Source organism: Vitis vinifera, chromosome 17, assembly GCF_030704535.1.
Source record: "Vitis vinifera cultivar Pinot Noir 40024 chromosome 17, ASM3070453v1".
NCBI classification, from domain to species: domain Eukaryota; kingdom Viridiplantae; phylum Streptophyta; class Magnoliopsida; order Vitales; family Vitaceae; genus Vitis; species Vitis vinifera.
The window spans coordinates 12233288-12258453 of record NC_081821.1 but is presented as its reverse complement, the minus strand read 5'-3'; the positions used below and the strand labels follow the sequence as shown (position 1 = coordinate 12258453).

The following is a 25166-nucleotide window of genomic DNA, read 5'->3' as shown; positions in this document are numbered from 1 at the left end:
AGTCTTCATCGACAACAACAGATATGCCAATGAGGAGGTAGCTCGTGTTCAAGAGAATTCCTTTGTAAGCAACTGGTAGTGAGGAGGTTAAGCTTCTGGCACTCTTTGTCAGGAATGAAGATGGTCTTGGTGCAAGGCTAGTAATGGTGGATTTTCGGGAGTCTCTAATGGGTTAGGGTTTCATTGATAGGCTTCTAAATATTGTCGATAAAGTCTTTGACTAATGGATGGTGGTCAGCAGTCGTTTGCTGGTGGACCTAGTGGTCGCCCATGTGTTCGAAATCGTCGATAGGTAGCTTTCCCATACAAATGAGGGTTCGTCAGGTTGAGATGGGGTTGGTGAAGATGAGATGCTATTTTAGAAAAGAGAAAATATGGGTTGTATATATATAATGAGAGACAATGACCCTTGTAAAAAGTGCCAATGAATGAAGTAATGTATATGCAGGAGACAATGACACTCGCAACAAGCGTCAAGGATATTCATATTTTACAATGACACATTCGATAAAGCGTCATTATTTTATATACAAAAACGCCAATGTTAATTGAATTTCTTCAAGCGCCAATGTAAATATTCAGTCAGCATCATCCTTGAGAAAGCGCCATTATTGGTTTAATTCATTGACGCCTTTTAAAAATGTCAATAAATTAAGCGTCATTATTAAGTATTTTTGTAGTAGTTCAAATTTGCTAGGTTATTGAAGGATATGATGCGTGAAATTTATCCGGGCTGTAAAAAATATTTTAATTTATCATTCTTGATTAAGTTACTTCATTTGAAGGTGATTAGTGGCTGGAGCAATAAATCATTCAATATGCTACTTCAATTGTTGAAGGATACACTTCCAAATGGTAAGACATTACCAAAGCCTCATTACGAAGTTAGAGAGGGTAATGCGAGACTAGGGCTTAGGTTATGTGTCAATGCATGCAAGTGAAAATGATTGTATACTATTTTGGAAGGATCGTGAAAATGAGGAACAATGTTCAATTTGTGGAGAGTCAAGGTAAGTATGAGCAATGCAAGAATAAAAATAAAATTCCAAACAAAGTATTAACATACTTCCCCCTAACACCAAGATTGCAGAGGTTATACATGTCAAGAAAAACTATTGTAGATATGAGGTGGCATAAAATAAGCATCCTAGGGATGATAATTTATTGAGACATCCTATAGAGAGTGAAAATCGGAAGAATTTTGATAAGAAATATGATTGGTTTGCAAAAGATCCTTGTAATATTCATTTAGGGCTAGCAAGTGATGGGTTCGATCCATTTGGGAATCTATCTAATGCCTATAGCATGTGACCTATAGTTTTGATGCCATATAATTTGCCACCATGGAAATGCACGAGCCATATTTCATGATGTCACTACTCATTCTTGGACCAAGTTCACCTAGAAAGGGTATTGATGTGTATTTGAGACCATTAATTGATGAGCTAAAAAATTTGTGGGAAAATGGTGTGGATATGAATGATGTGTCAAGAAAAGCAAACATTTCAATTACATGCGGTAGTATTGTGGACAATCAGTGACTTTCCTACATATGGATGTTTATCTTAATGGAGCCCAAAAGCGAAGATGGCATGTCCAACTTGTAATAAGGAGACAAACTTTTATTCATTGAAGCATGGAAGAAAGATTTGCTACATGAACCTTTGTCGCTTCCTCCCAAAGTCATCTCTGAATTAATCCGAAGTCAAATTGACATGTATAAGACTCAAGGAAGTGTGTTGCATTCTAATAAGAAAGAAATAAAATAAAATTTCTAACTAAAGTGAATCAACAACAATGATCATCCATAGAATTCCATGCCACATTTATCACAAAACTTCTATTTTATGTTAAGTCATTAGTTAATTCAAAAGGTCGAGATATAAACGATAAACCAAATATGATACCAACATTTATAAATTCTTATGATGAATGGATGGTACTAAAATAGTTATTTATGATACTATACAATTTGTATAAATATGAGAACAAAATTAGCAAACATCTAAATCCTTGGGGTTAATGGGTTTTTTATTTTTATTTTAAATAGACAGAAACTAAATTATGTTTTCCCACAAGAAAAATGTATTAAATAAAATAACAATAGTATCACTTTGAATTTGAAGTGAAAAATTCTTTTATTGTTTTTCAAATCTTAAGTCGAATTAGGCACTAAATTTTTTTTGCCTTGTTAAATATTTGAGATATTGTCTTGAATCTAATGGGTCATCATAGCTTTAAGACACATTTACATAGTTATGAGAACTAGACCACATTGTAGTGTCAAAATTTTATTCTTCTAACTGATTTAAGATATCACAATTATGTCTTACAAGATTGTAAGGCCACTTAGAGTCCAACAATGGGGTCGAAAATTGGTTTTGAAACGATTTGTAAAAACCTACTTGCTCCCATGTAAATGTTATTTGTTTTAAACTCGATGAGTCCTTATAATTTTAAAACGTGTCTACATAGTTGAGATAAGTTTATTACATATATAATGTTAGAAACTTTTTACCGTTATTGATGTAGAATATCATGGAAGTAAACAGTTGAGGTTAGACACAAGTGTCTCCTTTCTCATTTAGATTTTATTTCTCTTACAATTTGCATTTTGGTTGAGCTAGATTTTAGCAAAAGTCTATAATGTTCTAGCTATTATACCAACCATTTAAGATAAAAAAAAAAAGGCACACAATTTTTATTTTTTATTTTTTTTTGTGATAGCATAAATGTCAAGAAGATATTAATCTTGTTTGATTGACTTCTAAGAAGTTAAAATGTTATTTGTAAAATTTGAAAGGAGCTTCCTAAGGTGTTCTTTAAATCAATGTTTTCAAAACCGGAAAAGTTATCGGTTCATGGTTCACGGTTCACTAGTCGGATTGACGGTCAAATCACGGTCGAACTGGTGACATCATAAATATATATTTTATTATTTTATATATTATAAAAAAATTTAAAATTATTAAATTCGTAAATTTTGACAACATCTACCATCAGCAAGGAGGGATACCAGTCGGGGCCGCCTTCCAACGCTGGCTTTGCCAATTAACAACAACAAGGAGCTTTGCCGACTTCCAACACCATGTGGAACTGGGAAGAGCTTCGTCGACTTCCAATGCCACAGGTTGCCGGCCTGTAATGGCTATTGGTGGACGTCGTCTAGGTGTCATGGGCGGTGGCACGTCAGGGGTAGGTGGAGCGGCACACCAACAGCTGCTACAAGGGGAGGACTGAGGCAGCGAGGGTTTCCAGTTTCCAGACTTTCAGGCAACCTATATACCCTCCAAAACGACATCGTTTTGATGCTATGTAAAAAAAAAAAAAAAAATTTACCGTCCGGTTCACCGGTTGGACTGCCAGTTCAAGCGGTCTGACCTCAATTCGAAGTCATTCCGGTTCAATTGGCTAGACCGGCTAGTCCGATCCGGTTTTCAAACTATTGCTTTAAATACAATTCTTATTTTTTATTTTTTATTTTTAAAAACAGATTTTTCTTATAAAAAAAAAAAAACAAGATGTGGATTTACACTCCTTCTAAAAGTACTTTGATAACATTAAAAAAACTTATAGCTTAAAAAAATTACTAAATTTGTTCATGCTTGAATAAAACTTCTAGCATATGAAGATTGTCTTTCTTAACTTACTTTTTTGTAAGCTCACTTATTTATTTTAGCTTTTGTAGAAATTTTTTTCATACTTATATGAAACTTTTATTATACAGATTGTCTTTACAAAACTATGAATTTGACATCAACTTCATCCTCTATCTTAAACTAAAAAAAATGAAAGCTTTCTCAAAGGAGATCGTTATTTTGATACTTTAAAAATATAAAAAGTATCAATATGTTTAATGTAACGCAAGTGAACCATATTTATAATTTCATATTTGAATTCATAAATGATATATGAAAGTGAAAATACTATTGTTTCTCGATAAATATTTTTTAGTAAAGCTATTTTATGTTTAATTCAACTTTCAAGCTACCAAAATTACTCTTTTGCAATTGCGACTTTGACTAGCCTTCTTGCTAAAGACCACAACAAGAAGCCATCCCAAGCGCAAACAATGGTAGATATGGGCCAGTTATTTTTGTTTGAGGGACTTTCGGTCTTACCTCGTCAAGACTAGAAAGATTGGGCCCAGCCCAGCCCAACCCGTTTCTAGAATGCGCCTAGAGTGCGCAAGACGCACACAGAACTCCTTTTGTGGCGCTATGGCGGATAAGTGGGGACACAGGGCCGTTAAAGATGTTGTCATGTTGAGAGGGTGAGTTTTTTCGGGGGAGAGAGAGGGATTCTACGATGGCTTCAACTGTCATTTCTTCTTCTTCTGCGTCAACAAAAGCTTTGCTTTCTCACAGAAAAGCTTCGGTTACTACTCTCCAAAGCCATGAAAGGACCTTCTCTTCTTCTCTTTTCGGTACTAGACCAGGTATTACGAGAAGAGCAATAACCACAACGACGACGACGACGACAACTAGGCCTGTGATCAGAAGAGGTGCGAGGCACAGTGGGGTTAGATTCTCAGTTTGTTCAGCTCTTCCATCGGCTCTCCTCTTTGACTGTGATGGGGTGCTCGTCGATACTGAGAAAGATGGTCATCGCATCTCCTTCAACGACACTTTCGCCGAGGTGCCCTTCCTTCATTCATCCGCTTATTTCTGTTTTTTTTTTTTACCTCTTTTTTTTTTAGTTAATTGGTTTTTTATGGAATGGGTGTGTTATCAGTTGAGAGTCTCAGAACTTTCTCAAATTTTATTTCAATTGGGTATTGTTTGTGCGTGTGTTCCATGTGGATTTTGTTTGGTTGCCAAGAAAGTATTGGAAAATAGAGGAAATCAACAGAGGTTTTGTCTGGACTCTCAATTTTTTGAATTTTAGATTATTTGCTATGTTATTTGCTTTTCCTAATTATATGGAGAGGAAGAATATTTGAGTTCTTTAGTGGAATTTGTACCAAGCAAACAGAGAGATCATGTTTCCTAAAATGATATATTATTTTGATGTAAAGGCTATGCTCTAATATCTGCATTGATGGGTTTCCATGGATTTGTCTCATAATTAATCTGAATGAACAGAGAGAATTGGGTGTTACCTGGGATGTGGACTTGTATGGCGAGTTGCTCAAAATTGGGGGTGGAAAGGAAAGGTAATTTCTCTTCTCAAATAAGCCTAAAAAAGCAGCACCACTACAAGGATCTTTGTTTTATTATTCTTAACTAACTTGTGTGGATTGGAGTTTAATTGTAGATGAACTTCATTCAAGTTGATTTAGTTATTGAGAGATTTGGCTCTTTTCAGGATGACAGCTTATTTTAACAAGACTGGTTGGCCGGAAAAAGCTCCAAAGAGTGAAGAAGAAAGGAAGGAATTCATTGCTTCTCTTCACAAGCGAAAAACTGAATTGTTCATGGTCCTGATTGAGAAAAAACTGCTGCCTCTTCGACCCGGTGTTGCAAAGTCAGTTCTGTTTGATCTTCTGCTTTAATGTGCTATATTTTATTGTTATTATTATTAACATGATTGTTGCAATTAGTCCACCTTGCATCTTTTGGTCGTATCAGAAGTTGAGCACCTTATCATACCAGACCATGCTAAAATTTTCCATTTTTGCTCCCTAAGAAACCTAATTTCGAGAGGAAGGTAAAACTGTTGATGCGGATCCAATTTGTTGTCATAGACTTGTTTGTCAGTTTAGTATACAGATGTTTATAGTCTCTTTAAATGTTCATGACCTTGAATCCCTTAAAATCATGAGTAACATCTTTAATTCAAATTTCTTCCCTAAATTGCTAACAAATTCACAAAGGGCCAATGATTTATTGCCTTTTAGGTTTTATGCATTCTGCACAAAGCATGTAAAATTCAATTAAGAAGGTTTTTATTCCATCTTGAAGTCAGTAGAATGACTGTTTTTTCGGCCTGTGTTGAGTTGCACCTACTAGTTTTACAGCTTGTTGCACAGTTGTGATATGAACAGAACTGCCCACAAGTTCATAGTTTGGGAGATGAGAAAAATGTAGGATTTCCTTTTTGGTAAATTTTTCTTGTTTTGTCGTGCAGACTTATTGATCAGGCTTTAGGGAAGGGGGTCAATGTTGCTGTCTGCAGCACTTCCAATGAGAAGGCGGTATGCACAATCAGGTTCTAAAATTTTAATTGCTCAAAAAATTGATATACCATTTTGAGGATAACGTGCAGCAAATATAAAAATTGCTTGTGTTCGGAAAAGCTGGTCTGAGAAGAAGAGCAATATTCTGGGCCCATGTTTCATTACCTCTTGGGACTTATATGTGCATGGGGCATACTTCAAACTGAAATGATCGAAAAATTACATTAGTGAACCACAAGAAAAATCAATCTCTATTAGATTTGTGGTCAATTTGTTGATGTTGTGGCTATATTCAAGAATTCTTCTCTTGCTTTGTCATTGTCTGATTTCCTTGGCGAATTATGATATTGGTTTTCTGATCTAATTCTCATTTTGATAACTGAATTATATGTGCTAATATCCCAGGTCTCTGCAATAGTTTCATGCTTGCTGGGGCCTGAGCGAGCAGAAAAAATCAAGATATTTGCAGGCGACGTGGTTCCTCGAAAAAAGCCTGATCCAGTAAACTTTTCATCCCACTTAATGTTGATGCAGTCAGTGTAACCACTCATTCAACTTAAATGTTCATGTAGTCAGTTGCTTTCTGGAGACCACATGGAAGTACAACTCAATTTAAATAAAAAAAATAAAAAATAAAATTGAATGCACAATCCAGTACCCGGCCCAACAAAAAAGAAAAAAGGTTTGGGGTGGGGGGGAGCAATTATTTCAATTGCCATGTGGATAATATGCGATGTTTTCATTGCAAGTGCTACTGAAAAAATAAGTTGTTTTACTGTCAATGACTAAACCATATGTGTTCTTTTTGACAGGCCATTTATACGTTAGCAGCTAGCACTTTGGGTGTTGAACCTTCAAGGTATTGCATGATAACACGGCTAAAATGATATTAGAGGATATAATAGTCACCAAAATTAGGTTTCAAATAAATTGCATGCTAGATGAAGTCGAGAAATCAATATATGAATTCATTGTCCCACAAATTCATTTAGTAACAGTTTCATTATTGCCACATTTTTTGTTGGTGCAATGTATGTATTAAAGAAAAAAAAAAGACATATTTTCCGTGTTTTGCAGATGTGTGGTGGTAGAGGACAGTGCCATTGGTCTTGCAGCTGCCAAGGCTGCTGGAATGAAGTGTATTGTAACAAAGAGCGGGTAAGTTGTTTCTTTCTTTATGAATGCTCTATTTACTACACTTGAATGATGAATCCTAAATTTTTATAGCTGTGAGTTGTGAGGTCTTTCAACAAATCTTCAAAATCTATGGTTGCAGATATACAGCTGATGAAGACTTCTTGAATGCGGATGCTGTTTTTGACTGCATTGGAGATCCCCCTGAGGAACGATTTGATTTGGCATTTTGCGGAAGCCTTCTTGAGAAGCAGTACGTTAGCTAGGTGGAAGAATTCACGTTACTCCTCCATATGTCAACTACTATTACTCCATTCTATTGCAAGAGTGTTGTTTTTGAATAATAGGGATAGAGTTGAGGAATCCAAAAGGGATGTAACATTTCTCAATTCCCCACTATCTTAAACCTGGAAACCAGGCCACATCCTTCTCCTAAATCAATGTTATTTCTTCCTCAATTCATTCAAAATGAATGTCTACACTCTATGGTTCTCTGGTTTCTATGTGTTAAATCTAATTTTCTTCTACGTCAATTTTGAGCTCAGGCTAACACGGCCTAAAACAGAGGGCTTAGGCCTACACAGAAGAACGCTTCTGTTCTAATTTTGTAATGCAGACCTTCTATTTTTTAAAACAAGGATAACCTGAGCATAAGGTTTTGGGTCCATCTATAGTATTGAATGATATTTTTTTTGGTAAGCACCAAAGACACCAATCAAGTGGTGTCACATAAATACTTTCCTATTATTTGTATCTTTATTTTTATTTATTTGTATTATTATATCTTGGTGTCATTTATTTGTACTTTTATTTAACGATTTAAATCTCAAAAGATTTCAATAAGGTGTTTTCTTCCTTGCCTTAGCATTTTCTTAACGCAAATTTGGCCCCAAACTCCGAGCATTATGTCTTTTCTTTCATTAAATAGCATTATAAATTTGTGCTAAAAAGTTTAACAAGACAAGTTAAAGATGACAACGGAATGGGTTTGAAACAAGTCATCCTCATCCCAACCTCGTCTTATTTATTTAAAATAATTTACATCTCTATCTTATTAAAAAAAATTAAACAAGATGAAGTTAGGGTGGGGCGGATATGCAAATTTTCAATACCCGTTTTGTCTTGTCTTGTTTAATCTTTTCTTTCAAATTTCTTTTAACTTTTTTGAAAAAAAAATTATTTTAAAATTTTTTAATTACATTAAAATAAATATATTTTATAAATAATTAAAATATTATAATTTTTTATGACTTATTTTATTAAAAAATATTTTATGATATATATATATATATTAAAAATAAGAAAATAAAAATTAAATTAAATTAAATTCTAAAATTAATTTTATATAATAATCAGGAGAGGCGGGGTGGGAGAAGATAATACCCCAACTCGTCCCAAATCCACCCGAACATATCTCGGTTTTTAAAAAAACCTCAAACCCACTTCTAACCTATTATTTAAAATTTCAAATATGTCCGTTAAACAGTCCAAATTTGGCCTTCAATCCTCACGTGATCACACTGACCCTCCCAACCCAACGTATGCCTTCCCTTCCCTTCCCTTATCCATCTCCTTCAAATCCTTTAAAAAACATCCATCTTTATTTTTCAAAAATTCACTATTCCATACATGCCTTATCCTTCATACCCTCTTTTATTTTTATTTCTAAAATTCAAATATAAAATAACAAAAATATGAAAACACTCGCAACACTTCTGATTTCTTTATACACTCTATTATTATAATAAATAAAGAAATGAATCATCACTTACATAGACACGTGTGATCCTATCCACCATAATCACAACAAAGGGTGATATCAGGCCCCTTAATTCTTCTTCTCCTTCTCTTTCTTCCTGAAAACCACCTCAGTGTCCAACCCGAAACCATCAACGTTTCGGACCCCAACCAAATCCGATTTCCGAAACAACTCCACTAACGGCGCCACGCTGTACAAGTCATTGGCCGAGTACTTATCAGCTCGTCTAGACAGCGCCACGTGTAACACACAGATCCCACCGGCTCTCAACGTCCGTTCGATCTCCCTAACGAACTTCCACGGATGCAACGCATGGTCAAATACATTCGAGAATTCAAAATCAAAAGTCTCGTCATCGAACGGCTGGGAATGAAAGTCGCCCTTCAACACCAGTGGAGGGTACGGCACCAGATCCATCCCCACCGAGTCACCCACTCCGACTCGCCTCAACGCCTCCACCTCCTGTCCGACCCGGGCTCCGATGCAAAGCGCCTTCGAGTCGTTAAACAGAAGCTTTCTCTCCTTCAAACCCCGGAAAAACTGAGAGAAAACGAGGACTTTTCGGTCCCAGTCTCGGGTGGTCCATATTTTTCGGAGTTTGGGGTTGAGGGTCTTGTTGAGCTGGTGCTGAATGTAGGAATCGTAGGAGGAGTAACCGGGGCGTATCCGGAGGCCGGGGGAGAGTTTAGGGTTCCGGTGACGGGGCGTTTGGAGAGCGAGGAAAAAGAGGACAGCGAGGGAGAGGAAGAGAGAGAGGAAGAAGGGTTTGAGGAGGAGGAGGGGTAGTTTGAGAATGGGATTTTTCATGCCTGCATGTACGTTTTGCATGAATGTGAGAGAGACGATATGTTCGGGGGGCTCTTGTAAAATATGGTTCCATTGTAAGGCCGTGTTTGTAGTTTGGACGCCAGAGACAACATCTATGCTTAAAAACGACCCCACTTTTTAATGGAAAATATTGGGGGCCCTTGGAAATGCGGTTCATCATAAGGCCGTGTTTGTACTTTGCATGGTTTTTTCTTTTTTCTTTTCTTTTTTCCTTTTTTTTTTAACAATAATCTTAATTGTTTTTAGAAATATGAAATATAGCATTTTTTTGAAAATATGAAAATAACCTTCTTCTTTTTTTTTACAAACATACCCTTTAATATTTCACCTTTAAACACTTTTAATTTATAATTATTTTTGCCAATTGTGAGAATTCAGAATTATCTTATCATTGGTGTGTAAATATTTCAAAAAACATTTTAAAAAAATAATATTTAAAGGCATTTCTCAAAAACCCTTAAAATTTTGTTTCAAAAATTTAAATATAAACAATAATTTTTCAACTTTTTCCCATAAAATCTTGTTCTCCATACAAATAAGATATATTTCTATATAATTAATTTTGTTTTTCAATATTCAATATTTTTAGATTGTGATTTTAAAAAATGTTTTTAATATTTCTAACACTTAAATAATATAAAATTTCAAGTGTTAAAAATATTAAAAATATTTTCTAAAATTACTACTCTTAATACTATTAAGACCAATTGAAAACGCTCTAAATTTATGTCAAAATACAATCTAATACTTCAAAGATATTTCCCATTAAATATATATATATATATATATTCTTAGGATAGAAAACTATTTTTACCATTAAAAAACAATTTTAAAAAACAGTTTTGGACAGACTCTATGTTCTATTATTTGCCTTCCACTCAATTCGAGCACGGAAGTTTGCACCTACATGTAAACATCAGTTGCTATTATTTCCTCTCTTTTAAAAAAAAAAATATATATATTGTTATTTTCAATAATACTTCCAGAAACATTCCACTTGCAGTTTAAAACTAAAAATAGAAGCTGGGCCCCAAGTCCCAGCTATGTTTGATATTCTTAAGCAAAGCTCCAAAAATGCTGACAGGAACCCCGTTCTCACCAGCGTGAATAAAATCACAACTCCCACTTACGTTTTTAATTAGAAAAAAAAAAACCCATGATGCCATGGCACATGCCAGCAAGCAATACGATATGATGTAACAGCAAAAACAGTGGATTAGAATTTTTTTATTTTTTTTCTTTGGTTAAATGGGACCAACCCCTACAAACTTTCACTTAGGTTCTGCTGAAAAATTGGACACAGGCGCTTTCACCAAGAGAGTGGGAAGGTGATACACTTTGCTAGAATGGTATGGATCATGAAACTGTTGTTTTACCAGTATTTAAACTATTCTTTTCCTGGGTTTTTGTCCTGGTCAACATGCTATGATGCTGTTAGACTACAATTATTTATGTTTTATCCATGCTTAGTGCTTCTGGAACGCGTGTTGAGAGAAGAATTTGATAGAAAACACAGAAATCATCAAACACATTCTGATGCATGATGTGAGATTTTACAATCCTAGTTTCAGGATTGAGGAAAGTTAATGACCTTAGGGAAATCAATCTTGAAGCGAACATGAGGAGAGATGCTGACAGACTCTGGACATGGCCGCTGCTTTGATCATGTTGGACTTGGCCGCATCCAGCAGTGGGTCTGCCTGGAGGGCCTTGTTGAAGCAGAATTCGGCTTCCTTCCACCGACCCTCAGCAATGAATACCAGACCTAGATTGTTATATGCAGGAGCATAACCGGGTTGGAGTTCGAGTGACTTTGTAAACATTGCTTTTGCAGATTGGTACTTCTTTTGTTGCCTATATAGATTCCCAAGGTTGGAAAATATTGTATATGCCTGCTGAGGGGTCACCAAGGACAAGGCTCGCTTGTATACTTGTTCTGCCTGCGCTGGCTCCTCTGATAACTGCAGTGAGATACCTATGATTGCATTCAAGACCGTCAGTGGTTTACTAACAAATGGAGAAAATGAAATGAAATAAAATTACTGGAAGAAGAAGAAATATGAATTTGAAGATACCAAGATTGGACCACATATAGCTGCATTCCTTAGAACGGGCAACTGCAGCCTTGAGGTACTTTTGTGATGTCTTGAATTGTTGAACACAAAGATTATGAAGACCAAGCTGGTGCCACTGTACAGCATCATCTGGGTCCTCTGCTATTGCCTGATTCAGGTAAAGATAAATAATTGATATGGGAATATTGGTCACATAAAAGACAAATTTGCTAGACTTACTTCTCAGAGTCACAGAAGATAATAGACATGCTTTAACTAAGTCTGTCTTAACCTTTTTTGGTGGGAATGAGGGTTGTGTTGGGCGGGGATTCAGTCAAGAGGCATCTACTATCAAGTCAAAACAGATTATTTGATTATCTTCAAACTAAATAAACTCTACACCAGAGGTTGCTCTAAGAATGAGACCTGGGTTGTGCCCTTCGTTTTTGCTAGGCACCTTCAATGCATTCTGTTTGCTTGCCTACCAAAAGAAAAATGTTGCTTTAACAATGAGAATCAAGCAGTAGACGAGTCTCTCTTGTTAATGGGGTAAATCATTCAGTCACATTAAATTTTGTTGTTGGGAGCGTGTTTTTTTTTTTTTTTTTTCTGGTGAAAGGCTAACTTTAGATATTGCTATCACCTAAAAATTAGCAAAAGCTGCACTGACTCTGCTGGCCTCTATTAGTATCACATTGGGAATATGCTCATCCTATAATTCAACCAAAGTTTTGGATAAATACCATGCAATAAATGTCTTACAACCTAAGGAAAAAAATATAAAATAGCTTAAAGATTTGCATGCTGGAATACCCCAAGCTTGCCATATAAGTTTTATTCACATAATCATTCAGTGCAATTCTAGGAAAACACATTGTGGGCTCAAGTGGTCAACAAATATTTTTTTTTTGATAAGTAAACACATATATTAGCAAAAGGCAAAACGCCGCATAGCATACAGGGAGTATACGAGGCGACGAGGGCCTCTCAACAAAAAACCCACCGACCCTTAACTGGAGGCTAACCACTCCAAGAAACCTATAAGGGAGCGAGACTCCACACCACTATATAATTTTGCCCACCCCCACACATTACAAACAAAAGAATTCTTAATTTTCTGAATAGCTAACTCCCCCTCCCCCCCTGAATGCTAATCTATTCCTCTCCTTCCAAACCGTCCAAAAAATAAATAACGGAATGAATCTCCAAATTTTCTCCCTCTTTTTACCCACAAAAGAACCCTTCCAGCTAAGAACCACCTCCTTTACAGATTCTGGAAAAACCCACTGGGCACCAAACAAACCAAGGACAATCTCCCACAACACTCTAGCCACTATACAATGAATAAGAAGATGATTAACATTTTCGTCATCACTACCATATAAATAACAACGATTAAGAAGCTGTCATCCTCTCTTTTGAAGCCTATCAAGGGTAAGAACCCTCCCCCAAGTAGCTTCCCACGCAAAGAACGCTAGCTTAGAAGGAACGTTCTCCACCCAAATGCCATTTTTGGGAAACATGAGGACAGTAGGGCTGATCATCAATCCATACGCTTCCTTAACGCCAAACTTCCCATTTTTTCCTTCCTTCCAAAAAACCGAGTCCTCCAAGGTGATTCTTTGACTCCTTAAGATTTGGAGTAATTCACCTACCATGTCCAGCTCCCAATCGTTGAAGCCTCTAATAAACCTAAGATTCCACCCTCCTTGACCAGACTTCTGGTCCCACATATCCCCCACTGTAGCATTCCTTTGGGCAGCCGCAGCAAAGAGTTGAGGGAACCTCAGAGACAGCTCCACATCCCCACACCAAGGATCAGTCCAAAACCTAATTCTGGTGCCCTTTCCCACCTTAAAAGTCATATTTTCCCAACACCAATCAGCTTCCTTCAGGATCTCCTTCCAAACCCCAACACCAAACGCCCCATTTGCCTTTTTAGTCCTCCACCCAAATTCCTCTTGCCCATATTTTGCCACAAGAACTTGCTTCCACAGCTCGTCCTTGGCCCGAGCGAATCTCCACACCCATTTTCCAAGCAAAGCTTTGTTCAAGGGGACTAGCTTCCTCAAACCAAGCCCCCCCTTCTCCTTACCCACACACACCATCTCCCAATTGACTAGGTGGGTTTTTCTTTCCGTACTTCCCCCTCCCCACAAAAAATCTCTTTGCAGCTTTTCTAGCCTTCTTGCCACTATCCTAGGCATACGGAAGATGGACAATTGATATAAAGGCATGCTAGCCAAAGTACTCTTTATGAGGGTGATTCTTCCGCCCTTGGAGATGTATTACCGCTTCCAAAGGGCCAGTTTCCACCTCATCCTTTCTTCCACCCCATCCCACACACAAGAGGCTTTATTGGACGCACCCAAGGGCAGCCCTAGGTAAGTTGATGGCAGCTGACCTATCTTGCATCCCAACTCCACAGCCATCTCAAGGATCTCTTCCACCTCCCCTACTGGAATGATTTCGCTTTTAACCAGATTTATCCTCAGCCCTGAGGCGGCTTCAAACCAACATAAAATCCAGCTCAAGTAGGCCATGTCTTCTTTCCTAGCCTCACAGAAAACTATTGTGTCATCCGCAAAGAGAAGATGAGAAATATTAACAACCTGCCCACTGCCCCTCCGAATTTTGCACCCGGAAATGAAGCCCCCTTCCACAGCCCTCCGAATAAGGGCACTCAGAACCTTCATTCCCATGACAAACAGATATGGGGATATAGGGACACCTTGCCGTAACCCCTTTGAGCTAGAAAAAAACCCAGCTGGCTCTCCATTGACTAATACTGAAAATTTAGCAGTTGAGATACAGCTTCATATCCAATCCCTCCACTTAGCCCCGAACCCCATTTTTTGCAGAACCCTCATCAAGAACTGCCAATTAACGCTGTCATACACCTTTTCAATGTTCAATTTGCATATTAGGCCTTTCTCTCTTCTTTTTTGCCATGAGTCGATCACCTCATTTGCAATTAAAGATGCATCCAAAATCTGCCTTCCCATGACGAAAGCATTTTGATCTGAGGAAACAACTCTACCAATCACGTTTTTAATCCTATTGGCCAGCACCTTGGCCAAAAGTTTGTACAGCCCGCCCAAGAGGCTGATAGGCCTGAAATCCCCCAGCTCCTCCGCCCCTCATTTTTTCGGTAACAGGACCAGAAATGTATTATTGAGGCTCTTGAGAAAGGCATTTTGCTCATGGAACTCCTTGAACATCTCTAAAACCTCCTCTTTCACAAACTCCCAGCAGAATTGCCAAAACGCCACCATGAAGCCATCCGGACTTGGAGCCTTGTCCCCATTCATGTCCATTAGGGCCGAATGGACTTCCTCCTCCATGAAGGGAAGCTCCAAGGTATCCGCTTCTTGCTGACTAATCTGATTCAAAATTAACCCCCCTATATCCGCCTTCCACTCCAAGTCTTCCGTTAGTAACTGTTGGAAGGCGTCCACTATTCCTGTCCTTACCTCTTGCTCTTCTGACAGCCAAACACCACTAACTTTTATTCTATCCATGGTATGCCTCCTTCGGTGTGCGTTTTCCATTCGATGAAAATAACCCGTATTTCTATCCCCTTTTCTTAGCCATATCTCCCTTGATAACTGTCTCCAATGTATCTCCTCCAAATTAACCCACTTAGCATATCCTTCTTTTGCTTCTTTTTTAATGGAGGTTTCCTCCTCTGTCAGTCTCCTCTCGCTTTCCACTTGATCTCAGTATTCCACTTGTTGTAAAGCAACCAATTTATTGCTCTCCAAGCTCCCAAACACCTCCCTATTCCAGGTTTTTAAATTCTGTTTAATCACCTTCAATTTTGTAGCCAGCTTATAGCTAGCCCTTCCACTGACCGACATCCCCTGCCACCAACTCTGCATGAGGTCTTTAAACCCTTCCACTTTCAGCCACATGTTCTCGAATCTAAAAGGTGAAGGACCTCTTCTTATACCACCCCCCTCGATTAGAATTGGAAAATGATCCGAAATAGGCCGAGGTAGTCTCTTCTGGATCACATTACTGAACTGATCGAGCCAGCTGGGAGAAACCATAAATCTGTCCAACCTAGCCCAGGCTTGATTATGAAGCCCTCCACTCCACGTAAAGGATCCTCCTTGTAGGAGAAGGTCAACAAGCTCAAGGTCATCCATAACTTGAGCAAACCTCCTCATAGCTGAGGTAACCCTCCCTTGCCTACTTCTTTCTCCTTGGGATAGGATAATATTGAAATCTCCCCCTACACACCAGGGTTCTCCCCAAATTCCTCTGATTGCCCCAAATTAATCCCAAAGACACTCCTTATCCTCTTTGGTGAAAGGACCATAAACACCCGTGAACACCCAGACTACCCCATTTTCCACATTTCTGAATTTACAAGAAATCGAAAATTGGCCCTCCTCCCACTCCAATATTTCCAAGGACCTTTTGTCCCAGCAAATCAGCACACCTCCAGTTGCTCCAACGCTTCTAGAGCTTTCCAGTCTAAAAATCTCCCCACCCCTAAACTTTTCACCACCCCTTCAGTCATTAATTTAATTTTTGTCTCCTGGATACATAGCAAGTCCACCTTCTGTTTTCTAACAACAGACTTAATTATCCTCCTTTTATTAATGTCGTTTGCACCCCTCACATTCCAACTCAAAAGTTTGAGATTCATTAAACAATCATTAATTGGCCTCCTCTACCCTTTAGATGACTATTCTTCTTGACACTCCCCTTGTATTTGATTGAACACTTCAACCTCTTGAGCTCCCTTTGATTTCTCCAACATCCCTTTGCTATGTATCCTCTCCCGCCTTTTTCTAATCTTGGACAAAAAGCCCATAATTTCCTTCTCTAGGCCTTCTGTTGAAAATCCCAAAAGCTTGCTAAATTTGGCCAGGCTACTCTCCTCCCAATTAATCTCCTTCTCACCCCTAAGATCCTGGGACCCAGCCTGAACTGGATTCCATTCTGGATTTTGAACGTCTATTGCGGCGCAATTGACCTCAACCAAATCCCAGCAGCCCTCTCCACTCACTGTAGACCCCCTTGCAGCTACCAATTTCAACATGTTTCCTTCCTGAAGGTTCTCCCTTATCTCCCCAGAGTGGTCGTAAAACTCCCTCTCTGGAGTCCGACCAAAAAGAATAGAAGAGGAATAAGAGGACCCCGCAACCCTTAAATCACATAAGTTTGAGTCAAACCCATACCTTGAGGCTTCTTCCACTATCACACACTCTGCCCTTGAACACTGAAGTACCGACTGCTGCTTCCCGCTTACCTCCCTCTCTCAGCACTTTATAAAGTCCATCTCCAGCTTAAGGCCCAGACAGGCTACATTGCCTGTGTCATGGAGTTGGGCCTGAGAAGGCCCCAGACAACCCCCCAGCATTATTGCAGGCCCATGAGACAAAAGCTCCTACCCGTCAGAGGCCCGCTCCTCAGACAGCCCACATGCAGGCCCTATTGCAACAACCTCAGCCCCTTTAGAAAGTGACGGGCCTTGCATAGATGGCCCATAGTTCCGCTTCAAGCCCACGGGACCAACACCCGGGCCAAACAGACTCGGCCCATCACCCGCGGATCTTGAACTGTGCCGGGTCACCTGCCCGAGATGGGTCTGATTTTCAAACTCATCTCTGCCCTCACCTTCCACCTTCTCTCCCATCGCATCATCTGTCCGGTGCTACACCTTGGGCCAAGCGCCCGACGTTTCACCCACACGCAACCCCGCGCGTGTATCTCCATCACCCCTAACCTCCCTTTTCTGCTGTCCATACCCGTCTTGGTCATCCCCCTGTTTCTTCCTCAGCGACGGCGAGACCTCCCACCACAGAGACAAGGCGTATATCTCTCCCTCAACCCCGATCTCCAACGTACTCGACAAATCCTCCCCATTGGATTTTATCAGAACCCTGGCCCACTCCAGTTCCTCCTTCCTTTCCGTTAAGGAGTCAATGCCTAAGAACCCGCCGCACACTTCCCCCACTCTCCTCAGAATTGACGGCACCCATAGCGAAATTGGAAGACCCAAAATCCTCACCCAGGCTTCTTTCCTAGCTTCACCCTCTGAAGAACATCCAAATTTCGGGCTCCACATCTCTAACCCCAGCTGAATCCCTCCCACTAATCTCTCCCCCGAGGCTAGAACCCTCTTAGCTTCCTCCACAATCTCAAACTCCATAAGAGCACATCCCTTACCCAGTCTACCCAAACCTAATTTACCTTTCAACCCCCACGCTCTTGCCACCGACCACCCTAATCTCTCCAAATCCTCTTCTCGTGCTGATCTAGGGTTCCATTTTCCTACCAAGCAATGCTCCAATCTACTCATATTTCCCCTTATTTCCTCTCCCTTTACCTCTACTCTGACCCTTGTGGCATCCCTGCACTCCGGACCCTTTACCACTTCCACATACGACCTGCCTGAGACCCTTACTTCTTGGTCGGTTTCCTTCTTTTTGAACCAAAGTCCCACATTCCGTAAGGACTCCACCGTAGAAGCCCATCCCCCCTTCTCCCCCCTACCTTTTGGAATACAAATACCAAATCTCCTCTTCTCCATATCGGTCACCCTTAGGCGGATGAAACACCCAGCCCTGTTGACCTCTCTCACCAAAGAGTAAGTCCTCCCTTTTTCCTTCCAACCCTTCTCCCATCTTCCTTCTTTCCCATCCCTTATGCACTGAGTCAACCCTTCTGTGAACAGCCCCACACTCGCCGGCCCCAGGCGGACCCAAGACAGTAACTCTCCCTTGCTTTCCGAGATAATAACTTGGATCTTGCCTTTTCTCTCCTCGGCTTCTACCTCGAACACCTTCGATTCCACCACAAATCTACTTCCCTTCCTCTTCCCACAATTCTCCACTCGGCTCTCCCCCTCCTCGCCTTCGCTCGCGTGTTCACTCTCGCTCTCTCTCATTTTTTTACTTGCTAGCTTCACTTAATAAAAATCCAAGTGGTCAACAAATATGAAAACAGTACTTTTACAACAATAAGCTATATAAGGTCACAAATAAAATGTTTCACAAATATCCATGTTTGTCAACTAGAGTGTCGCGTTGTTAAAAAAATAGGGCACAGATACGAGCAGAAGATCACACAACACAAGAAGATTCTAGCTTCATTGAAACTAATTGTTTGAACAGAAAAGAAAGCTGCTACTTTATGCAAAAGCAGAAATTGAAAGCCAAAATACCTGCTTTAAAATGTGTACAGCACGCTCTTCCATCTCCATCAACCCTTTATGCTCAGTTTCAAATGCTGCTGCAATTTCATTCTGGATCTTATGAACCATGGCAAGCCCTGCCCATGCTATGGGATGCTCAATGAGAGCAGAATCTCCTTCTCTTAGTATAGAAGCCATTTCATTTCCAGCCCAGGAAAGCTGTTCACTAGGATCTTGATATCTTTCTGCATCCTTGATTTGGTGGACTGCAACAGCATATCGTGTAGACATACAATTGGGCTCTAGTTTTGCTGCCTAAAGGGTAATAACATGGTAAGGTAAACCAATTAAGCTAATTAAAAGCCAGAAAGTATCAACAAATGAGTCAGATGATTGAAAGCCAGAAACTAGTTTTCAACCAATGACACACATGCATGCAGACCCAAATTGATCAACATTACATCACACCTAGGCCCTAGTGTTAAAGCTGGCCAGGCCTATGCATACCAATAACTATCTGTGGGACCTATATTTTGCCAAGACCATCATTGGATTGAATATCCATTCCATGCATTCTGTCATGCTTTGCAAGTACTAAACTACAAGCAATAACATGTCGCCCATGCTAAATGAAAGGCACAACTCTTAAATTTTTTATCAACATGATATTTCCCTAAGTATTCAAAGATGGGCCTAGGGAACTGAGTCCACCCCAAAATTTATGAGGGGGTGTAAACATAGCAACTTCTTTGCTACATATACACGCATACATGCATAAAACTTAACAATAATAGTGAACCCTGCTATCATCAAATCAGACAGGCAAGTTAAAAGACCAAGAAAAATTATTTTGGTTAGGTGGTTTATTGTCAGAAAACCAAGAAGAAAACCTTTTCATCAAAAGAATAAGGAAAACAATGAACAACCTCAAAAAGGTAGCTATAAATGACTGTAGCAATGAGCCATGAGCACCTTCTCGAAGCACTTGCTAGAACTTCTACAATCACCCATCAAATAATAAGCATTTGCGAGATTTGCCCAAACATGTGCTGCTTTGGGTTCCACTTTTACTGCTGCTAACAAACACTCTTTTGCAACATTGGCAGCTATAAGCTGATCCTCAGAAGCTCCTTCACCAGAATTTGCCCCAGCACCTGAGGTATTAGTGAAAATAGCTCAATTGATTAGGGTGTTTTTTTTCTCAAACTGCTCGGTTGATTAACATGATAGAGCAATTAATTGAAACTAATTGAAGTATTTTAACCATTCTAACTACCATTTTACAAGTCCAGTAGTACAATCTTAAGTCAAAGGACAATAGGAATAGGTCATGATATCAAATCATACCTGCAATGATCGAGCCATATTTACACATTAGAACTGCAGCATAGTTGATTAGAGCAGCAGGATGATTTTGATCTTTCAAAATCAAATTCTGAAAACATTTTTCTGCAAGCTCCAAATTCCCACTGCCATTGGTTTAGGAGATAGTAATCAGTACATAAAGTTTAGGAGATACATTTTTAGAACATTACAAATTATCACCTTTATAGGTACATTATAGACCATGCCTGCAATGGGTTCTAGATGTTTCTTAGTTGCCAGTTCTTAAAAAGTGCTTATGAAGGTGCTTCCTATATAAATGTCTTGAAGTTCAGTACAATTCTCAAACTTATTTTAATTGCTTCCTATTTCATCTATTTTCATATTCTCCCTTACAACATCAGCACCCCATTATACTTGATACACACCACACTTTCTCTGATAACTACTGGGATGCTATTCAATTAAAACCAATAATGATAAATACACAGCACATAGCATATAGGACATAATTAGCACTCTCTTACCTTCTAAGGTAAGCAATTCCAAGGTTTCCAAGGCAATCCAAGTTGTCTGGAGCAATGGTCAACAAAGATGACAAAACCGAAATAGCATTCTGGAAAAAATAGGACCATGTTCAATCATGAAAAGACAACAAAATAGCTGCTAATTATAATGTAATTTTACCTGCAGACGGCCAGTTCTAAGAAGTATTAAGCCGAGAGTATTCCACACAGCCGCCTGTCTAATATCTGATTGCATTGAATCCTTCATTTTCAAAAGAATTTCCTCCAATTCTTCAGGTTCAAGTTCTTTGTCTGCGCTATGATCACCTGAACTTCCTAGAAGAAGGCACTAAACACAAGGCATGTATCCAGGTTGAAAACAATTACAGTGATTCACTCAAATTGTTTTGTTGAAAATAAAAGAAAAAGCCTGCTAACATAAAACATTATGATGTATATAGCATATTAATTAATGCACCTGTGCATGATGAATCTGAACTAGTGAAAGCAACTCTGGCCTGTCAATCTCTTCTTCACAGCGGAGCAAGATCTCTGCTGCCTTCTCATATGCAGAAACTGCCTAAAATAAATACCAAAAAAGAATGAGTAAATGGGGTGATGGACAGCAAGCATATTAACCAAAATAATGGGGCAAACTTCAAAAGCTACCTTTTGTGGCTGACCCAACCTCTGATACATTAATCCAAGTATAAAATGAGCATGAGCATTTTTGGGCATCTTCCTTGCTACATGTACCAAACCCTACAAGCATGTACTATGCCAATTAGATAATATACATAAAATGAAGCAGGCATGTGATCCATGTGACCTTAATCCAATTGGTAAAAACATTTTAGCTTCCAATTTTGAGTAAACTGCTAGAAAAATAAAGAGACTAATGAGAAAACCAAAAGAAGAAAAGTTTGGCAAGAACAAAGAGATAAAATACAACTGAAGTATGAAGTGTGCTCTCCAGCCCTGCATGTACTTGCCCAAGGTTGATTCCAAAAGTATCTCCTTTTATGGACCAAATAATTTTATTGAGATAAAAATAAGATAACTAGATTATATCTTTGCAATTCATACAAAGCATATAAAAATTTTTGTATCTCCAAAAAAAATTGAAACGCTCTTTAGTGCTCATCATTAACCCATATTAATAATGCAGGAGCAAAAAGGATAACCCATAAAAGAGAAAAGATAAAACCGAACAAATAAGAAGGGAACTGTTAAGAGAAAAGATAAAATGAACACGTGGGAAGGGAAAACTCACGGTCTTAAGACTGCTGACTTTTTCCTCACGGGATGTGGGAGCCCCTTGACCATGCTGGTCAGCATCTGCATCAGCCCCATAATCAAGAGGGTACTCCACCTTAGTAACTCTTGAACGGGGCTTCCCCAATTTGTTTAACCGTTTACCTTCTCCATCCACCATATCTGTGTCTTTGCTCACTAAGGTACTTTTATCTTGACTGCTATCATCATTGGTCAACCTATATTAATCACAAAAATAGAGAAAATCATTGAAATAACAACTGTTGCATTTGAATTATTTTCCAGAAATTCCTTCTGAAATGATATAATCAAATGTTACTTTGCAGTTATTATCTCAGTTTCATCATGACCATAAGAAGAACTCGAATATTGATCCCCTATGAATTCCACAAATCAGCATGTACTCTTAAATCCTATATTTTTCATTATCCAGGGCCTGCAAGACTTGCTGCTGTATTGAGTTGCTCTGGTTCCTCTTTTGGCAATGGCAAAAAAAATTATTCAAAATTTGCGTTCCATTACAACCATATCAAGGAAACCTAATACCATTTACCAATAATTCCAATTCTGCAATCAATTCACATGTTATAGTCAAGCACAATCTAAAAACTCTTTATCGAGAAACTCAGGCAAAATTCTCATGTTTTCCATTTAGTCCAAGAAAAAAAAAACCCATTTCAAATAGAAACCTTTCCCAAAATTATTATGTGTCCACAAAAATGGAGATTGAATCACTTTTAAAAAAAACAAACAAAAATGTTAACTAAAATGCAATACGGAAGAACCCTAACACCACAAATACAATGAAGAAATTCAAAGTTTCCAATATCAGATTTTAATAGACGTACAAGCCTAATTGAGACAAGATTTCATGTCTCTTACGGACAAAATCACGCATCCATAAAATTTTCAAACTTTTCTCTAATTTTCTTTTCTGTGCTTCAGCAACCAAAAAAGAAAAAAGGGAGAGAAACAATGAGACTAAGGAAGTGAGAAGGACAGACCTGGTGAGATCGGGAGCGGAGACGTGGAGGGAATCGTCGTCGTCAGTCTCAGGAGGGTCGACGTTGAGGTCGGCTAAAACCACCACTTTGGAAATCTGCGGCCGCTTCGAGCTCTCGTCGGCCGAGTTCTCTGTGACACCGACTTCAGATTTTATAGGGAGTGGCTGCGGTTTGGTCGCCGCCGGTTCCGACATTTTATTTATTTATTTATTTTTTTCCTTTCTCTGATTCACCGCTGAGACGATGCAAGAGACTGCTGCCACCGGTTAAGTTTGTTGTGAGAAAGAAAACAAAACCGTAGCTGGCCGGGCCGGTTTTTAGCGGGCTTGGCAGGGTAGGAACCGGACCGTCCCACAAGTAATAAAATAAATACAAATCTACAATTGGGTTAAGAACTAAAAAAGTTCATCAAGTGAGTTAAAACTATTTTAGGAAAACCAAATCAAACTAACCTTAAAAGACTTGTGTTGGTGCACAATCCAAAAGGAGGTGTCTCTCTAGATCCCAAAGAGAGATATGGACCTGTCATAGCATAGTCCCGTATAGACCATTCAAAATGCGGACGAATATATTTCCTGTACAAAAGGGATGCTCGAACATGTTGTTCGAGCACGTCTCTCCAAACCTTAAATAAGAGACTTAACTTGAGCAAGTAAAGGTTTTTTTAGAAAAAAAACAACATACTTTTTTTGGGTTGTGTATGGCTATTTATCTTTGCTCACAATGTCTTTTTAGGTGTCTTAATGACACTTAGTCACGCTTGATTGTGCTTTATAATGGCATTGATTGTTAGTGCATAACGACTGTCTTGTTTTTATGAGCGCCAACATTGGAATTTATCCTCGTAATGACTGCATCAATCATGGCTAGTGCTTAGTGCACAATCAATGCTTGAAGGTGATTAAATGCTTGGAGGTTAGTTAAGTGTCACTCTCATTGTCTTTGTTTAGGATCATCCATTTTCTTTCTGGATATAGATGGACTATTCACTCGACTTTAGGTCCTCCTTCCAGACAACCGCAAATGTGGACGGCTAAGGGGACGACCTTTGCAATGAGAGGCCCACAATACTCCCTAAGTCTTATAGTTGTGCCCAGGTAAGAAGTAGACAACTAGGTGGAAAAGTTGCATCTTCTAAGAATTTGAAACTTTGGCACCAAGTTACACGTGTCCCTTTCTTGTTCGTTGAGGGGTCACATCAATCGAGGTGATGTGTCAGGTGACGCACTCTTTCGAATGCCTCAATCTTTGCAACCATACCTTATATAGGTTGGTTGCTTTTTGGAGATGGTTTATTTCTTTAGCATCACTATTTTTTCTATCTTCCTATTCTCCTCACCATCGACGATGCTTTTGGTTCTTCACGGCCACCATCATCAATGGTTGGCTTTCGGTGAATAGCATCTATAACCACCATAACATTGTTTACTAAGTATGTTATTCTCTTTCGACCCCTATTTTGTGGTCTTTTTTGCCTTTGAATGCATTCTGAACATTGTTTATGCTCATGTTTCCCATATGAATATGTTTGCATAAACCTGTTTTGGTGTTGAAGTCCATTTTCTATTGGTATTCTTTGGTACATGTTGAGTCTTTTAGTGTTCTTAGGCTCGAGCAAGGGCTTTGCTTGTCGTGAGTCTTTTGTACAATCTGGGCATTACTTGCTCAACAAGTTTTGCACTTAGTTCGTTTAGAATAGGAGACGTATCACTTGATGAGTGATGAAAACTGTCCTTAGTTAGGTATCCTTCTAGGTCATCCTTGTGTTGATTGGTTAGCATTTCTGTCGCGTAGGTGTTCATTCAGTCCTTTCTTCCATCTACAATCATGGACAGAAGTGGGGTCGCATCCACAAGTGGCAGATCACAACACGGTGGGTCTAAGTCGTCTAAATTTGGTCATTCCAGGACGAATTTTTCGATTGGCGAGTTGTCCGAACAAGAGTTCCATGCCTGCTACTACATTCCTGATTCGATCTCCATTCAACTACCAGACAAGAAGGTTTCGTCTACAGA

General features: G+C 38.9%; 3 protein-coding genes across 3 annotated transcripts; 1 reads left to right on the top strand and 2 right to left on the bottom strand.

The window, feature by feature from the left end:
- The first annotated feature begins 4217 nt into the window (after positions 1-4217).
- Positions 4218-7721, top strand: LOC100253525 (CBBY-like protein). The gene is made up of 8 exons (XM_002277614.4): positions 4218-4638; positions 5085-5155; positions 5308-5466; positions 6070-6136; positions 6524-6619; positions 6931-6977; positions 7196-7276; positions 7395-7721. The coding sequence occupies exons 1-8, from the start codon at positions 4309-4311 to the stop codon at positions 7516-7518; spliced, it is 975 nt and encodes a 324-aa protein (XP_002277650.1). The 5' UTR covers positions 4218-4308; the 3' UTR covers positions 7519-7721.
- Positions 7722-8834: 1113 nt separating this feature from the next.
- Positions 8835-9945, bottom strand: LOC100248419 (uncharacterized). Its single transcript, XM_002277655.5, has one exon. It carries the CDS (start codon positions 9837-9839, stop codon positions 9081-9083), a length of 759 nt encoding a protein of 252 aa, XP_002277691.2. The 5' UTR covers positions 9840-9945; the 3' UTR covers positions 8835-9080.
- A 1381-nt stretch (positions 9946-11326) lies between these two features.
- Positions 11327-23518, bottom strand: LOC100256924 (probable UDP-N-acetylglucosamine--peptide N-acetylglucosaminyltransferase SEC). Its single transcript, XM_002275575.4, has 11 exons — positions 23152-23518; positions 22146-22365; positions 21542-21634; positions 21351-21452; positions 21054-21221; positions 20894-20982; positions 20391-20512; positions 20016-20197; positions 19074-19358; positions 11915-12062; positions 11327-11814 (listed from the first exon to the last, which is right to left on the bottom strand). The coding sequence occupies exons 1-11, from the start codon at positions 23343-23345 to the stop codon at positions 11441-11443; spliced, it is 1977 nt and encodes a 658-aa protein (XP_002275611.1). The 5' UTR covers positions 23346-23518; the 3' UTR covers positions 11327-11440.
- Positions 23519-25166: the final 1648 nt, after the last annotated feature.

What these genes read in the sequence shown, in the direction of transcription:
- LOC100253525 (XM_002277614.4), top strand. Translation starts at nt 4,309, where the DNA reads ATGGCTTCAACTGTCATTTCTTCTTCTTCTGCGTCAACAAAAGCTTTG. An exon ending in TTGGGTGTTGAACCTTCAAG is followed by an intron (nt 6,978 to 7,195) that starts GTATTGCATGAT and finishes CGTGTTTTGCAG; the next exon opens with ATGTGTGGTGGTAGAGGACA. An exon ending in TGTATTGTAACAAAGAGCGG is followed by an intron (nt 7,277 to 7,394) that starts GTAAGTTGTTTC and finishes CTATGGTTGCAG; the next exon opens with ATATACAGCTGATGAAGACT.
- LOC100248419 (XM_002277655.5), bottom strand. Translation starts at nt 9,839, where the DNA reads ATGCAAAACGTACATGCAGGCATGAAAAATCCCATTCTCAAACTACCC.
- LOC100256924 (XM_002275575.4), bottom strand. Translation starts at nt 23,345, where the DNA reads ATGTCGGAACCGGCGGCGACCAAACCGCAGCCACTCCCTATAAAATCT. An exon ending in GGTTGGGTCAGCCACAAAAG is followed by an intron (nt 21,453 to 21,541) that starts GTAGCTTTTGAA and finishes TATTTATTTTAG; the next exon opens with GCAGTTTCTGCATATGAGAA. An exon ending in CTGTACACATTTTAAAGCAG is followed by an intron (nt 12,063 to 19,073) that starts GTATTTTGGCTT and finishes TACCTGAATCAG; the next exon opens with GCAATAGCAGAGGACCCAGA.